The 17,918-nt window shown below is 42.4% G+C and overlaps 1 protein-coding gene across 2 annotated transcripts; it reads right to left on the reverse strand.

Moving 5' to 3' along the window:
• Positions 1-1,982: 1,982 nt before the first annotated feature.
• On the reverse strand, positions 1,983-10,305 carry LOC125553146 (probable acyl-activating enzyme 16, chloroplastic). 2 transcript variants are annotated; one of them, XM_048716930.1, is made up of 18 exons: positions 9,855-10,305; positions 8,875-9,067; positions 8,472-8,586; positions 8,023-8,110; positions 7,087-7,307; positions 6,428-6,546; positions 6,010-6,159; positions 5,590-5,657; positions 5,192-5,297; positions 4,889-5,047; positions 4,711-4,764; positions 4,564-4,644; positions 3,842-3,979; positions 3,460-3,619; positions 3,187-3,266; positions 2,749-2,891; positions 2,465-2,522; positions 1,983-2,378 (listed from the first exon to the last, which is right to left on the reverse strand). In XM_048716930.1, exons 1-18 carry the CDS (start codon positions 10,046-10,048, stop codon positions 2,286-2,288), a joined length of 2,220 nt encoding a protein of 739 aa, XP_048572887.1. In that variant the 5' UTR covers positions 10,049-10,305; the 3' UTR covers positions 1,983-2,285. The 2 variants fall into 2 exon arrangements, with proteins under 2 accessions (XP_048572887.1, XP_048572886.1); XM_048716929.1 differs by having other exon boundaries at positions 8,875-9,066; positions 9,842-10,305.
• Between the last annotated feature and the right edge of the window lie 7,613 nt (positions 10,306-17,918).

The raw sequence follows: 17,918 nt of genomic DNA on the forward strand, positions 1-17,918 counted from the left end.
ATACAAAGTAGAAGAAATAGAAAAACCGAAAAATTGGGACAAAACCCAGCCCGAAAAAATGGAGAAGAAAAAGGAAAAAGAAAAAAGAAACCTTACCAGAAGTTTCCTAAGACCGTTGCAATCTTCAACCCTGTAGGTTGTGGTGCTGCAATCGATGGTGGGTTGAGCTGCACCCGATGGCGCCACCTGGTGCTGGGATTGACAACTAAGCGGTGCTAGGATGCGGACACAAGATTGGAGATGACGGCGATAAGTACTGCAATTAGTATCCACCGTTGCCGGAGACGATGGCGACAAGTGTTGGAGATCCGCGGTGGCCGGTGTTCAGGGCGTTTGTAACCACGGTGACAAGTGCTGGAGATCCGACTAGGGTCTTTTTTCAACCCCAAATTTTGCTACAATCGCCTTTTTTTGCTGGAACTAGCCTTTTTTTCTACCATGTTCATGTTTTTGCTAGTACCAACCCAATTTTTTGCTACCATGTTTTTGTTTTGGTACAATTAGTGCACCAATTTTTGCTACCACCTTGTTTGGTTTTTGCAGGAACCAACCAAATTTTTTGCTACCATGTCTTTTGTTTGGTGGAACCATTGTACCATTTTTTGCTACTATCATTTTGAGTTTTGCTACTATCAACGTCGTTAGCTATTACATCCTTTTTCATGACACGCCAAGACCCACGACTATGTGTTTTTGCTGCAACCATTATCGATTTTGCTACTACGGTGTTCACATTTTTATACATCTAATGTCTGTTTTTTGCTACTACCCATGGATGCACAGTCAATGGTTTTTTTTGTTGCGTTTGACGGCAGTGAGATTGCGTCAGGGGCAAGACAACACAGCGAGAGCAGGAATTCACGCTGAGGGACGAGAGAGAGAGAGAGAGGGTGGCCACTATCTTTTTCTGAGAGGAAGACATGTGAGGGGAATGAAACCAATCAAACTGACGTGGAGGGATCAAAGGGCTGCCCGGTGACCTGCCAAAATTTGGGCCGGTCGACCGGCGCCTATCTCCCGCCTTTTTCTCTAAGAGAAAACAATACCAGGGTCACTTCTTGTTGCATTAGCGAGTTTGTTATGCTTTGGTTTTCTGTCGGGTAGTTTTTTTTTTCTATTTGCCTTTTCTGGGGTCGTGTGGCTGGTTGTATTTTTTCTCCTCTGTTTTGTGGCCGTGTATTGCATTGTACTATTTCTTTTTCCCATATTTTTAACATTATACTCCTAATAAATGCAATTATCCAGCACGACATCGGTTTCATCCAGTAAAAAAAACTAGGTGCGTGTCCGAGTCCGGGACGAGCAGTGAGCACCACGAACTGCTCCAAACCGAATCGGACTGATGCGTCTCGTTCCGCTCCCGTCCTTTATATAGGACCGCATCGTACGTGATCGGCACATAGTTAGTTCTCCCGCAATCACAAGGACGCTAGCTTAATTAGAGTTCATCAGCCACCTTCTTGACTCGATCGAGATGGCCGGAGCGGGAGGAGGCATAGCGATCGCCGGCGCCAACATGTGGGCCGTGCTGCGCAACAACGACCCCGGCCACAGCGCCGACGACTGACATCCTCCACAGCCGGAAGCTCGTCAAGAAAGCCGCTGCCAAGGCGGAGGAGGTGGCACCGCCGCCGCGGGCTCAGAGCACCGCTGCCAAGCCCGCGACGAAACGTGGCACCAAAAAGGCCACGAAGAAGAAGGCCATGAAGAGAGGCGCGGCCGGGGGCGGCCAGCAGGCGGGCGCCATGGACGACATGATGGAGTGTTTTACACGGATCGCTATGGCCGCCATCTATGGAAAGCAGATGCCGCTGGAGGCGCCACCGGCTGTTCCGGCGATGCCTGGACTCCTCCCAGAACACCAGCCCGGTGGCGGCGAGGTGAAGGAGACGCCGGCAGCCCCGCCGAGCGAGAAGGAGGAAGAAGTGGTCGGCATAGAATGGGAATACGAAGAGATGGGTAAAGTGGAAGAGGAAGGAGAGTTCGTTGCCGTGGTCGCCAAAGGTGGGACGGTGGCATATTCTTTTATTTCACACCTATTCTCAGTAAGGGTGAGGCTAGGTCTCGGTCCAAAGTCTCAGTCAAGTGACATAGTGTATAAAAGGAAAAGAAAGAAAAACTTTGCACGAATCTTCATGAATATAACATGAAGTCTCAGTCGACTGAGATTTAGCAGCACCGTTTCAGTAAAGATTCGCATCAAACAAAGCACAGCCCGGAGTGATCGCGTTGTTTGCCCTGCCCTGGGTCCACATCTCACTTGTTCTTTTCTTTTAACAAACATCTCACTTGTACAAGGCTTCAATCTCACTCTGATACTTGGCCGCCACTTTGTCCCTTCTTATTTTCATGGTTGGTGTCATCAAACCATTATCAATCTGAACAAGAGAAATCACGCAAAGCTTGTAAGTAGAGTAGCTACTCAATAATTAGCCAGCGAAAACTCCCAGTGTGCTGATCTTACCGTAAATGGTTCGTCGACAACAAGAACAGGGCCAATCTGGAATGAGCAACCAGCCATCCTGACATTAATTAACAAACTAATTCAAGTCTTGCGATATTTGACCGACGAGACTCGGTTCACAATGACAAGATTTAAAATCCTAAAATACAGTGAATGATTTAATTCTACCACGGTTTGGGAACATCTCCAGATTAGCTAAAAGTTCTCCATTATGATAGCCAATGAATTATCAAGGAAGATAGGATTATCTGAACAAATCAAATAGCAAGGCGCTTAACTCTTACCAAGTTTTCAGCTCAGCATATAGCAAGCTCATGACCGTATCTTTGGCTAGTCCGTTATTCCCATCAAAGCTGTACTTTCTTTTTGCTGCTGCTACGACTTCATCATTATTGGGAACAATAATAGCACCAAGGCGCCGCCGATCCTATGTAAAGAACAAATAACAAAGTTCATGACTTCACCAGTGGTACTGATGATCTATTTCATCACTGCAATATCTAAATCTAATCATATTATGATAAATGTTTTCATGAACAAAAACTCAGCACATGGTTTCAAATAACGGTCTGGTGGTTCCAAAAACCACTTTCCCTATCACTTGAGAAATTATATTTTCCCACAGGGCACGTCAAGGAGCGTCAATTGGCCATAGTAATGATCATAATATAACACATACTATGATTTATCTAGCAATTGTGTGGCTATGCTTCTTGCCCTACCTGGCCAATAACCATTATCTGATCAATCAAGCTACTTCTGCTTGCTGCTTCTTCAAGCTCAGCAGGTTCAACATTTTCTCCTGAAAATTGGAACATTCAAGCACAATCAGATCTAGTAAACATTCAAGTGCCGTCAAATATAACTAGAGTTACATGATATCCAGCTACATACGAATGAATTGATTTCCAGAGTACAACATCAGTATAGAAAGAAGTCGAATGTCATAATCAACGTACAGAGATAACAGTAACTAGATCTTACATAATACATACCTGTAGTGAGAACTATTGTATCCTTTGCACGCCCTTCAAGAACAAGCATCCCTCCACACTTTCGACTAGGACCTGTGGCATGGTGAGGTGCAATCCAACCTATATCTCCAGTGTTGAACCAACCTTCTAGATCCAAAGCTTTATTTGTAGCAGATGGATTCTGTGACAACCAAAGTTTTAGGAGATAAATAAGAACCTTCTATGGAAGAGGAAGACTTAAATTCATAAGTTCAGAGCATGGTATCTTAACATGGATTGTGAGATTTAGCTAAGTGTCGGACATCAAGGTAAATATATTTATCTCCAAGTAATATGTTTACAAAAGGCCGGTTTCTTTTATATTTGACAGTTCATTCGTATTGGTAAAGTGAATAGATAGAACCTTATAGTATCCCTTCATTACTGGCAGTCCTTTAATCTTCACAATCCCCTTTGAACCATCCGGGAGCACCTCACCGGTCTCTATGTCCACGATCTTGATTTCTGTATGCTTTATTGGGTGGCCAACTGTGCCAAGAACCTTGTTACATCAACTGCTTATGTTAGTATAAGAGCACAAATGGGAGGCAAAACACACACAGATGTCTACTGAGAAATGTGGAGATTATTTTGATGATACTACCCAAATGTTACAAGTTGGCAATGACTTCAAATTACACACAAAAAATTTCAGGAAGCCAAGAAGCAAAAGATTAGCACAAAATATAGGCACCAGAATTGTCGTCTTCTGTTGTCCTCAGAAACTAAATATCCAGCATGAAGATACGTTCCTTTATAAAAGGACAAATATTGCGAGAATATTTTATGCATTTCACTGGCAAGATCTGAGTTTATATCTTTTTTGGGAGCAAGAATGTGTTATCTGAAGAATACCAATAACGTTGTTCCTCTTTTTTTGCCCTTTTTTCTTTAAGGAGTTGGTACCAAATTATGCAAGATTTAACTCACTATATGATCTTGTTATCTGTTGCTTTGCCCAATGAGTAAAACAATTTATAACATTTCTTATTAAATATAAAACCAACAGTTTATTATGCAACATACAAAAAGATCAGACAATAAATGCATATAATATATAGAAACAAGTCCTGTGGAACCTCTTACATTACAGAATGGCCGTCTAGCAGCTACAACAGGGGAAGTCTCTGTTAGACCATAGCCATTTTGCACTTTGATACCAATAGCCTGGAAGAGAACAATATCAGTGAAAGGATGTTAATACAAGAAGTTTATTTATTGCCAATCCTCTACCTCAAAAAACTTGTCAACATGCATCGGAAGACTTCCGCCACCACTAATACCAGCCTGCAAATTATCACAGAAACCGTAGAATTAGTAAGTATGCAAAAATTTAGTGAGCTCACACTCAAAACTGCACAAAGATTATCGAGGTAGCACAGAAATAGGCACGCAGGCAAAATAAATGTACCTTCGAAATTCCGATGGAAGAATGGATTTTCTTGTAGACTAACATCTTTGCCAGATTATGCAAAGGCCACAAAAGAGCAGCGACGATTCTTGCCCGTAGATAATTGAACATGTAGAAAATGAATGATGGCTTGACAGGACTGTTTGATAAGACTGTTCCCTTTCCAGAATAACGGAAAAAGAAGACAGAAAGAGAAAATTGACTCAGCTACACACAGAATCCAATGGGACATTAATTTATAGAGAACCTCCAGTCACCAAAGCTAAGAGAATGAGGTGACTCATGCTAACTCGGGATTCATACCTCATATATCTTCTTTGCCTCCATAAATAGCAAACTTATCTTGATAAGTGCAAGGGCAACAGTTTTTCGAGCAGGAGAACTAGTAGATATCTGTCTCTGAATCGAACTGTACAAAGTGAGGAAACATTACATAATGGATCAAAGATTTTTACATACTGTTGCTAATCACTACTGATCCACAAGAAATATTGATTTCATGGATAAAAAATATGATAACCCAAACAAGCCAAAAAAAGGATATAATTAAAGATAGATGTTGATAGCAAACAAAAGGCGAATATGTTGAGCCCCATTGAGGGCACTAGAGAACTGAAGAAATTCTACTATGCAATACCACTGCCTGTAGAACACGTCACAGTTTGCATACACAATTTAACATCCTAGTCATAGAAACTAACCTGTACAGAGTTTCATAGACCAGTGGTACAGAGATAATATAATGAGGTTGGTGGTGCTGCAAATCTGCCTATAAAAGAACATAAAGATGTTAACATGAATAAGCAATTTCAGCATCTTGTACAACAGTCAGACAATAAAAGTAGAACAAGAAGAGTACTGCACGCCACACAGAAACCCTGTGGGGCGCATCGTGATACTGAGTTCGCATGAAAATTAGCAGGTCTAGAGTTCTGTAGACTGCACATGTTAATGCAATGTCCATCACTAAGTTTGCAGCTTTCGGTAGGCTGCTAAATCTATGAAAGCATAACCCATGAGCACATGAATACTACTACGTCGCAATAACTTCTTAATGACATCACTAGGCCTCTTGCCAACTAAAATGAAGTATTTTATGATGGAAAACACCAAAATCATACCTTCAGGTGCTTCACAGTAGTGTAAACTTGTTGAATTCCATGAGTGAAGATGAAGTACTCAGTAGAACGCTCGTATGCATGCCAGGGTGGAAGCATGCTTAGGAACCTATCACCAGGTACTGCTGGAACAATCTCCCATAAGTTATTTATCTGAAGAACATAAATAGCGTAAAGATTAATGTGGATAAAAGAGGAATACATTAAAAAAACTTAGCAATCCAGTTCAAAAAAATCAAGGTGCTTCAGACTTGGGATACTTCTAGAAAATCCAGAAAAACATGATCAGCACAAGTACCCATGTTCATATAATAGGATATTACATCAAGGAAAAACAAAGTAGAAGTTATTGGCTTATTGCAGACATCATAGTATTACTAAAAGTTCATTGACAAAATTTCATCATTGCTGCATGTTTAACCTGATGCAAGAGATTTCGGTGTGTAAGCATCACGCCTTTTGGCGTGCCACCTGTTCCACTAGTATATATTAGGGTCGCAACGTCTTCTGGACCAATAGCTTCGAAGACACCTTGCTGACCTGAAGGAAGAAAATGTTGTAATAAACTAGGACATGGTTGGAAGAAGAAGAACCATATTATTGGATGCAAGTTGATTGCTTGGAAGTACAGAAATAAAAGAAGTTTTTTCTAAAGAAATAAAAAATCATTAGAGTTTCCTAGTGACGTCATATTCTGTAAAGAAACAAAAATTAAGTGCTCCTCTTTAAAACAACAGATGCCAAAGCTATTAAGAAAGAAACCAATTGGTGTTGGCTGCAAGGAACTTGAGTGCCAAGCTCTGGATATAACTAAATGACTGAGCCAACCATTAAATAACAAGCTTGCGAAACTAACAAGACTAGGTACATCTATCAATTGTTTACTGGTACTGGGATGCTTAGCTTATTGGATGGTAAGACATCTTACATGAAGCAAATGATTAGCAACTTATGTGACATTCGATGTCAGAAATGCAGAAGAAAGTGAAGTACCAACAAATTGGAAGAAACGTACTCCATATATCTTCAGCTAAACATTTCTTGTGATTCATATCACATTATGACATCATGCAAAGATACCTTGCTTGGATAGCTCGCTTGAGTAGCATAATGCATTGCGATTTTCTCGTCCAAGTTCAGTGATATCATTGTAGTCATAAACTGGTATGTCCATCACAGCTTTACTATTTAGGGATGATTTATCACCCCAAAGTAGCACAATGAATCTTGCATTAATCCTTGAAATGAAAGATTCTGCAAGCCGGTTAAAGAATTGAGGACTGTCCACAACAAGTGCAATACTGTGATGGGGAAAAAACAACAGAGTCATATTATAACATGAAAGTAAAAAACTGATATTCATATAAAAAATTACACAGCATAAGCATAAAGATACTCATCATAATAACATTAACTAAAAATCCATATTTCTAGAGTCAATGTACTATATACGCCATGCTATGTTTGAGGTAAAACATTCCAGATGCAAAGCAATAACCAAGCAAGCATACTTTGAGAGATTAAGTTTGTGGCCAGCCATGCGCATGATAATAATAGCATATTATGGACATTTTGGTCCAGTAAAGATGTCAAGATGTCAAAATTAGAATGCAGATGTTGGTACTTTTTCACGAGCTAAGAGAAGTCTGGTCTGAAAGGTAATCCATCCAGTTTTTTCTTTAACCATAGATGGCAACACCATGCCAAACTTGCACCTCAAATTCCATATCCCCTTAACAGTCCACACCTCTCCCAGTTATAACATTCCATCAAACAAAATCAGAGGAAGAATTTAAATAGGCATATCAAAATGGTTTATTGGCTTGTATTAGCCAGGTCCTAAATCCTGACAGGCCTGTGGCTCAACAGTTCAAAGGGTAGAAAGGGACAAGTGAATGAAATTTCATTTATGTTGTGCGTGACTAAGATTTATACCGGCTCCTAGACTGCATAATCAATCATTAAAAGCAAAATAGAATAATTTCAATTCACATTTCAAAAGGACTTGACACATACCTTTCTGAGTGACTGTATATTTGGAACAGTTCTTCATCAGAAGATTTTGTTCCTCTAACAACATTGATCGCACCAGTAGCCATGATTCCTGGATTGCATGTGTCAGCGGCATGATTACTGATGAACATATATGGTCATCCATTTGAAGACAGTTACATGAACTCCCCTAGATAACTAACACAACAAATGGTAAGCACATCATTAAGCTGACATTTATTCAGTTAAGAAAAAAGGCTGACATTTGTAGTTCAGTATCTTTTTTTTAACAGCCTAATCCATAGCAAAGCTATTATTATTTGGTTGCTTCCATAATTTTCTCTATGCTAGGAAAGTAACAGTGGGACTCGTGTAGAAACTGCAAGCTTAGTTTCTGGTGATTTGTGCTCTTCACTTCTTCAGCATACTACATGTCAAACATCTTGAAACCAACAAAAAAAAAGGCAAATTACCTTGATCTGCTACTAGCCACCGACATGAGTTGTCAGCAAAAAGGGCTATCTTTTCGTCTGGAGCACCACCAACTACCCGCAGACCATGAGAGAAATCCAATATTTGTTGTTCAAGCTGAATAAAGAACGTACGTCAAACAAAATATATTTAAAAAACAAGGATTGCCAACTGTACAATGGATTGGAACTAAATATATAGTTCCTAGCTCTAATCAATCACAAAGGGTTCAATTTATTTATTTGAAACAGTATTGAGGTTTATATGTAACTTGCAGTCCACTGCACAAGCTTTTAAGTAGTTTTCAGTAACAAAAGAAAATGTAAGCCTAACTATGTCTATTTCAAGAGAAAATGTCGTAGATAATCAGGCATGAAGAGAAGGTTATGGTAGTTCAACAAGTACCTGCTTATAAGTCAATTCAGAGGGAGGATCATGATAAGGATCTCTCAGAGCTACACGGTCAGCGTATTTTTCTGCTGCTGTCCTCCAAATATCTGGGACGGCCTTCCATTCATGCACAGCCAATTCACTTCCACCAGGCAATAGAGCACTATCAAGCAACGGCGAGCACTTTCTGCGAGCTGGGACTTGTACCTGCAATGTCGATTCGTGGAAGTTTCAGGCAAAAAATTCACATGTGGAGCCCAAACTCTGTACGCCTGATGCAAAACATGCCTACTTTGTAAAACTATTATTCGCCTGCATTCACAACACTGAAAGACTCATCACGCAGACAGTTAAAACCTGACCATGTCCAGCCATGGAATTCATTTGTGATTCGATGCACGCAATAAAAGGCAGACTCCGGCAGAGGTACGGAGAACCAGTGTTATTTTCGACTACCGCAGCTCAGATACGCCCCGTTAATGGCCATGGATCATGACTTATCTGATTCTGTTGCGGCGCTCTGTCGCAGCACCGATTCGACGGCGACTGACACCAGGTAAAAGCTACCCTTTTCCACCCCTTTGTTTTCACACATGGAGTCCAAACTCTGTACTCCTGATGCAAATCATGCTTATCTTCTTGCTTCACAACACTGAGACTCACGATGACTGGCACCCGGTGAAAGCTACCCTTTTGCCTCCCCTAGTTTTTCAGGCTGAATTAATTATACTTGTCTCTTGTTCCAGAGAAATTCTACCCCTTTTTCTGAGAAAAAATATATTCCTCTTTTGGCAGAGGCAAATCGGCCCAAAAGCTTAACGAGCTTGTTATTATTGCTTTCTCTGGAAAAGGGAGATGTCTGTCCTGACAATTAATTTCGAGGCCGCTTTAAATCTACCTGCTTGCTCTAGAAATCCTAACGAGAAAACGGTGCCTCTTGGTAGAAATTTAGGGGCTGGAGCGACGGACAAGGGGGACTAACCGCGGAGCCGCCGGCGGAGGTTTGCGGAGGGGTGGTGGCGCCCGTGCACCGGGGCACGCAGACGCGGCCAGCGCCGCCACGCCGCCTCGCCGAGGAGGCGCCCATGCTGGGACGGCGCCGGAGCGGCAGCGCAGCCGGGCGGGGCGGGAGGAGGAGGAGGCGCGGCGGGCGGAGCGCCGCCATTTGGCCGGAGGAGGCGAGGAGCATCTCGCGCGCGCCGACGAACGGACGGCCTCTCCGGACCGTACTGGGACAATGGAGTGTCAGTGTCACCCACGGCCACGGGAGGGAGGTGGCACGTGCTGGCGGCCTCGTAGTCGTAGTAGATAGAGGAGGATGGAAAGCGAGAGCGACGGAGGAGACGAGGTTGGTTGCGGCGCGGAGCGGTGGGAACGGACGGAACGAGGTGGCGGCGCCGGCAGCGCCCCTCGACCCTCGGATCCCTATCCGACGGCTGTACTTGTTTCCAACGAAAAACTCTGGATTTGTTTGGTTTGAGGCAGCGGCGAATCTACATGTTTGGTTGGGGGGTAGTTAGGGCATCTCCAGCCGTTGGCCCCTCCCGGAGGGGCAAAAAATCGCCTCTCTGGCGCATCGGAGCTAAACCGCGCACTGGGGCTCCCCGGTCGCGGCGCCCACGGTTAGTCAAAAAAGTCAAATACGGCGCAAAAACGACTCAAATTTAACGCAAACATCGGTGAATTCGTTCAAACTTAAACATATTTTACAAAAAAGGAAAAAAACTACCGCGGGCTACCCCGCCGTCTCCCTCGCCGCCCACCTCACCGCCCGCCCACGCGGTTCTACATGCCGAGGAGGCTGTAGAACCGCGTGTAGTCACCGCCGCCGTCGTCGTCGTCGTCGTCACCGCCGCCCCCGCCTACGCCTCCGCCGTCCCTGCTGCATCCCTCCCCCGGTTGGCGCGGCGGGTTGGACGGTCCGGGGGCGTCGTCGTCGTCGCTGTCGAGGACCACGACGCCATGCTCGTCCTCGCGCCCACGCTTGCGGGCGGCAATCTCCTCCAGGGCCCGGCGCTGCCAGACCATCTCGTCGCGGAGGTAGTCGTCCCGCGCCCACCGCAGGGCGTCCTCGTCGGAGAAGCCGCGCCAGGCTATCTCCTCGTACTCCGCGGGGAGGCCGGGCTCCGGCTTGGGCTCGACGAGGACGAAGCGGCCGGTGGGTGGGGAGGCGTTGGCGCTGATGCGGACGCCGGAGCTGCGGGTGCGCGCGCTGACCGGCGTGCCCTGGGGCTCCGGCTTGACGGGCCACGGGAAACGAGGCGATGAGGACGACGAAGGGCCGAGAAGAGGGTAGAGTCGTTGACGCGGCGGGCCCGCGGCTATTTCACGCCAAAACAGTTTGCCCCAGCGCCCCCGGGTGCCCCCCAGCGCGCCGGGTTCGGCCTGGGTCCGCCGGCGCTGTTTTCGGCCCAAGCCGGCGAAAATCGGGCTCCTGGGGGCGCGACTGGGCCGATTTTTCGGCGCCGGCGCAAAAAAACGCCTGGGGAGGCCTTCCTGGGGGCGCGGCTGGAGATGCCCTTAGAGTTAGGGAATGAGAATTGAAGGGGTACGAGACTTCAAATCTATTGTTTGGTTAGGGGGATTGGGAATTGATAAGGGAATAGTCATGGGACTTGAGACTCCAACTCCCACCGTTTTATTAACAGGGGAGGGGGTGGGAGTTGGAAGGGAATTGTTTTAGTGAGTCAATCTTAACCCTTTATCATAACTTACGTTAATTTCCCTTGTCAATTCCCACAAACCAAACACGGAAATACAATTTCTCATCAAACTCTCATACATAATTTTCATCATGCGCCAAACAGAGGATTGGGAATAAAACGACTCATCCCATGTCTAATCTCAATACAACTCCCTACATTAAACTCCCATTCCCTTTCCCATTTTTTGCCAAACACGCTGTAGGGGCTTTAACAGGCTTAAGCCCCCATCCAGCTTTGCAAAATAGTTTCTAATACCAGTTTAAAGGCCCAATCCAGTCATTTGTCAATCCAAAACAATATATATTCACATGACATAGGCAGTCCAGCCTACCCTCCATTTTCTATGTAGATTCGCCACTGGTTTGAGGTGACTCTTTCCTGCCCTCGTATATGGATTTAAGACGGTTGATGGTTGTAAGTTCACCCTCGTGGTGTCTCTTGAATTCGAGTGACGCGTTCTGCTTAATTCTCGACATTAATTGATGGAACAAAGTTTCGCTGGACATGTGTACGTACCGACCCCTATGAGCCTGCTCAGGAGAGCACTTTTTAATTTAATTTTGTAATAAGTCATGCTATAACATCCCTATTAAACTTCACAAATCCTAGCGGTTCGTAATTCTAAACCATCTCTTGTAGAATCTCCACAAACATCAGATTGACAGCTAACCTACTCTAGAAGAAAAAGGCCACGATCCAATCACACGCATGCTAACATTCATGCAGGCAAGCAACTACAAACTGTTTCAGTGAAACTGCCTAGCTCTTTCCCTATGCCTACAATTCCAATAAATAAAGTTAACATCCTACATGCATCGCATCCATACATCCATATCGATACACACCAACTAATACATGTCATGTTTCATCTATATATACCATTCCTGGTGACTTTTCAACAACACACATAGCGGAGTAGTTGTATATATAATACTCCGGTGGATAATGGTCTTGGGCATGTTGCTCTCTTAGCGGTGATGTAATGTGTGGTGGTTGGTATTTAAGATGATTTTCTGAATGTTCTCATAGGACAACTTCTAGTTGGAGATATTATTCACAACCCTTTATGCAAACTACACAATTATGATAGTGCCTGAATTGCGATGAGGGTAAGTACTTATTTATCATCCGAGTTCAGCAAACAAAATTAACAAATCTACACCGTGGCTCAATCTCTTCACTTATAAACATTCAATTTTCCTCAAGTAGTTTTCTTACTTAATTTCGGCATGAGTGTAAACATCCATCTTTAACATAAATCTCACTCCTAAAGGGCAGTTTATAAAACTGCAACTAGTGCATGAAGACATCAAATTAAGTATCCGATCAACCTTTGTTTTAAAAGGTCAAGATTATAAATCAAGTGTGTTTCCTTCTTGAAGCAACATTTTTTGCTACAAAAATACCTTCTCATAAAGTAACTGTATGGACACCTAGCTTACTTCTAGTTGTTCGTAATCCCCCCCCCCCACACAACATCTTCCCAAATGCTCCCTCTATCCTAAAATAGTTGGCGTATACATTGAGTGAAAAAGTCATTGCTTTAAGTTTGATCCAGCATATATACAAAATCATTAAGATAATCAATACCAAATCAATATATGCATACCCACCATTAGAGATATTATCATAATGTATTTATTCAATATTGTAGTTGTTCATATTTATATATATATATATTTAGTCAAACTAATAAATAATTGATTTTAAGCTGAATTTATACGCCACCTATTTGAAGATGGAGGGAGTAACACAGAAGGTTGCAACATGTAATTAGCGTTGGACCTGATCTCTAGGATTTTGACCAACAAATCACAAGCATGCATGCGTAGTTGCGTACATGCATATAGGCAAACAACTACATTGTTACGGCAACATCGTCAAGACCTGGACCAAGATCTAACCCTCCTGACTGAACCTCCACACACACCCTGCTCACACTAATCAACATCGCTGGGAGGAGGGCAGAATGGGGTGATCTTTATCCACGCCCCTAACGCCATCGCCTCGCATCACCAACCAAACATCTAGACTAAGTCATAGGTCAGAGCTAGGACAACCCAAGCTACACCCACAACTTCAAAGTTGTAGTTGCATCTACTACCTTCGTTTCAGTTTACAAGTCCTACGCGTATACCTAGGTTGCTAATTTTATCACCTTAATATAAACTATATAACATAAAAATTATACGGTTTGAAAATAGAACATCTGAAGTTTATATTGATATATTTTTTGTAATATATATGACTTGTATTAGGTTGGTCAAATTGACAAATCTAGGGGCACGCGCACGCCCTGTAAACTGAGAGAGAGGTAGTATGTTTTTTTGGGATAGTTAAGTTGCATTGTTTTATGAGGGGACAGTTGCATCTATGTTTTTTTAGGGATAGTTGCATTTGTGTCATGAGTAATTATTTTGTACCGTAGTTAGGCGTAGGCAAGGTTGTGTCGCGGTTTGCACTAATTGCCAATTTAATTGTCCGTCAGTGCACCGTCCTAAGCCATCATTAATGTTTTCATTAGTACCGACCGCCAAGACAAAGCATTGATTTCAGCATGTGAGTATAGCTGACTAATGAGGTGTCCGCAGTTAATCATGTGCAGAAAATCAAAACTACAAGTTTTTTTTTGAGGGAACTCAAGTGAAATAACTCGCTGTTTGCACGGATCTCGGTTCATTTGATGGGTGTTGTTCAAAATAAATAAAATCAATTGATGGGTAGAATATGCAGGAGGGATGCACCCGGGTATTCCTTGCCAAGAAAGAGCATGGCACCGTTGCGAGGGTTGCATGGACGGATGGACTCATTTCTCATTGAAGGCGCACACCTAATATACAACCTGGTACCAGGCCCGTCGATGGGGCAGGCCAAATTGGTCGACCGCCCAGGGCCCCAAAAATTCTGGGGCCCCCAAGTCGCTAGGTCTAGCCGAGCTAGGAGGCAAGTGAAACGAGAACGCCGAAGCAGATCGAGCAAAGCCCTCGTAGACGCCTCGCGACCTCGGCCGATCATTCACTACAAGAAATATGTCAACTTATGACCTTCTATCAGTGACCCTCGAAGAATTGGTCATAAATTTATGACCATTTTAGACCAATTGGTCAAAAGCTGTTCAGGGGGGTCCAAACCCTAAACCATTGCGACCATTTTGGTCAGAAAGGTCGTAATTTCCTTACACGAAATGGTCACAAAGCAAACAGTGCTAGTCCGCTGCCTTATTTCTAGTTGTTAATGACCAATATAGATGGTCATAGCCTTGTAGATTGTGGTGGGTTGTGATGACTAGGCGCCATCTCATCAGTTTTGCCTATGTGTCATGTCCATGTGGCAGTTTTTGCCCTAGGTTGTGAAGCAACCTATATTTCTATCATTCCCAAAATTCCCAAAAAAATCTCATAAATTCTTTGGGGCATATCTTCATCAAATATGTAAAAATCCTTCCTTGCCTAGTTCAAAACTAATTCAACAATATTCATTTTCCTATTCTGTTCACAACAACACTTTATGAAGGAAGTGCTATTTATATATTCTTGATTGCCCTCGGAATTTTTGGGCAGTCTTTCCTATCCGAATTATTACTGCATGACAAAATTCAGCTCCATTTGCCTAGCAAATCTTCCTCGGCAAATTTTCAAAGTTTTTGTCCACCTAGAAGCATTGTGAAGGAAGTACCTTTTTTATATCTCTAAATGACATGAAATTTATACAGTTCCTTCATGTGCCCAAATTATCAACCTCCTCCAAATTGCAGCTCAGTAAAATCATCTATGTGAGCCTAGGTTCAATTTATATTTTATGGCCAAATTGGCACATTGCAAAGCAAGTGTTATATAGACCCCTCCTATTACCCTCAAACTTTTCGGGCACTCTTCCATACCCAAATCATTGCCACATGATAATATTCAGCTCAATTTTCCTAGTAAATCTTTTTCGGGAAATTTTCAAAGTTTCTACCTCGAGAGAAGCTTTGTGAAGTAAGTACTAGCTAGGCTTACCCAAATGATCTGAAAATTTACCAGAGCATGACCATACCTAAGTAACTTACCTACACCAATTTTGAGCTCATTTCATTCATCCAATCTCTCTCACTAGTTTTCCCAAGTTTCTGTCCATAGAAGAGCATTGTGAAGGAAGTACTACTTTCGCATGTCCAAATGGTATCAATTTTCTACAATGCTTTCCTATGCCCAAATAACCATCCTCGACAAAATTTCAGCTCACTCCATTCATTATTTTGAGCCCAGCTTCAACATTCATATTTTTGTCCAGCATGGTACTTTGCAAAGCAAGTACCACCTAGGATCCTCCTTTTGAGCTAAAAATTTGTGAAGACATTCTCCTTAGTATATGATCATCCTCAGCCAAAACTCACGCCCATTGGCCATGTGCATTTCCCGTACCGCTAATCAAACACTTGGCTGCTAATTCATGTTTGAGCATCGATCGGTCTCCTCGTGAGAATCTTATGTTGTAATTTTCTTCCTAGCACCAACCTGGGGAGTGCCCAACCCACTAGACATGCCTAGCCCGCCCATAACACATGGCAACATTACGGTCACGCGGTGACCACGCGACGGGCATGCGAGTTTACGCGCTCTAGAGTTGGGGCCCTCGGCCACCGCCCAAACCTCGACGTATCGCCAACAAACCATGTATTTATGATTAAATAGGTCCTTATGTAACTAGAAATTATTTTTGGAAAAAATAAATAGCAAACTATGAGGCAGTTGCAGTTCAAATTTGACCCGTTTCCAACTGAATCGGCGGAAATTTGTCTTTTTCACGAGAGGTGGATCAAAAAAATTTACACCCAACCATTTTGTCAATTGTGCATTAAATATAGCCTAGTATTTTATAAAAATGATTTGGTCCAATTTTGCAACAATTATTTGGTAGTTCCTTCACAAAAAAACCTCCTTTCGGGCACTCGAAAAATGGAAAATGGTTTTTTCGTCCAACGAAAATGAAAAATTCCTTGGGCAACATTGTTTGCCATTCCAATATGCACCCTTGTGCACAATATGAGATCATTTGAACAAACTATGCCATGGATGTGGCCATAAGATTGATCATTTGGCTTGAAAGCCATTGATCTCCACACGTGATAGCTCGTTTCTGAGAACACTTTTTTAAAATAATTGCCGTATTACAAGTTTATTATTTTTCCTAGGAACTTGGCCACATATAATGACACAATGCGAAGGTTTCCCAATTTTTTGATTTTTTTTTGAATTTTTTATGCCCGTTTCAAAATGCGGTCAAAACGGCGGGAATGGCCGTTCCTAGCTAGTGGTTGAATCTTGGAATTTTTTTGGTGTTTCTCTGATTAAATAGGTACTTATGTACCTATAAATTATTTTTGGAAAAAATAAATAGCAAACTATGAGACAGCTGCAGTTCAAATTTGACCCGCTTCCAGCTGAATCGGCGGAAATTTGTCTTTTTCATGAGAGGTGGATCAAAACTTTTTACACCCAACCATTTTGTCAATTGTGCATTAAATATGGCCTAGTATTTTATAAAAATGATTTGGTCCAATTTTGCAACAATTATTTGGTAGTTCCTTCACGAAAAAACCTCCTTTTGGGCACTCGAAAAATGGAAAATGGTTTTTTCGTCCAACGAAAATGAAAACTTCCTTAGGCAACATTGTTTGCCATTCCAATATGCACCCTTGTGCATAATATGAGATCATTTGAACAAACTATGCCATGAATGTGGCCATAAGATTGATCATTTGGCTTGAAAGCCATTGATCTCCACACGTGATAGCTCATTTCTGAGAACACTTTTTTAAAATAATTGTCGTATTACAAGTTTGTTATTTTTTCTGGGAACTTGGCCACATATAATGACACAATGCGAAGGTTTCCCATTTTTTTTGATTTTTTTTGAATTTTTTATGCCCGTTTCAAAATGCGGTCAAAACGGCGGGAATGGCCGTTCCTAGCTAGTGGTTGAATCTTGGAATTTTTTTGGTGTTTCTCTGATTAAATAGGTACTTATGTACCTATAAATTATTTTTGGAAAAAATAAATTGCAAACTATGAGACAGCTGCAGTTCAAATTTGACCCGCTTCCAGCTGAATCGGCGGAAATTTGTCTTTTTCACGAGAGGTGGATCAAAACTTTTTACACCCAACCATTTTGTCAATTGTGAATTAAATATGGCCTAGTATTTTAGAAAAATGATTTGGTCCAATTTTGCAACAATTATTTGGGAGGTCCTTCACAAAAAAACCTCCTTTTGGGCACTCGAAAAATGGAAAATGTTTTTTTCGTCCAACAAAAATGAAAACTTCCTTAGGCAACATTGTTTGCCATTCCAATATGTTCCCTTGTGCACAATAT

This window comes from Triticum urartu, chromosome 4 (genome assembly GCF_003073215.2).
Source record: "Triticum urartu cultivar G1812 chromosome 4, Tu2.1, whole genome shotgun sequence".
Classification (NCBI taxonomy): domain Eukaryota; kingdom Viridiplantae; phylum Streptophyta; class Magnoliopsida; order Poales; family Poaceae; genus Triticum; species Triticum urartu.

What these genes read in the sequence shown, in the direction of transcription:
- LOC125553146 (XM_048716929.1), bottom strand. Translation starts at nt 10,048, where the DNA reads ATGCTCCTCGCCTCCTCCGGCCAAATGGCGGCGCTCCGCCCGCCGCGC. An exon ending in GTGGCTAGTAGCAGATCAAG is followed by an intron (nt 8,111 to 8,471) that starts GTAATTTGCCTT and finishes CATGCAATCCAG; the next exon opens with GAATCATGGCTACTGGTGCG. An exon ending in TAATGAAGGGATACTATAAG is followed by an intron (nt 3,620 to 3,841) that starts GTTCTATCTATT and finishes TGGTTGTCACAG; the next exon opens with AATCCATCTGCTACAAATAA.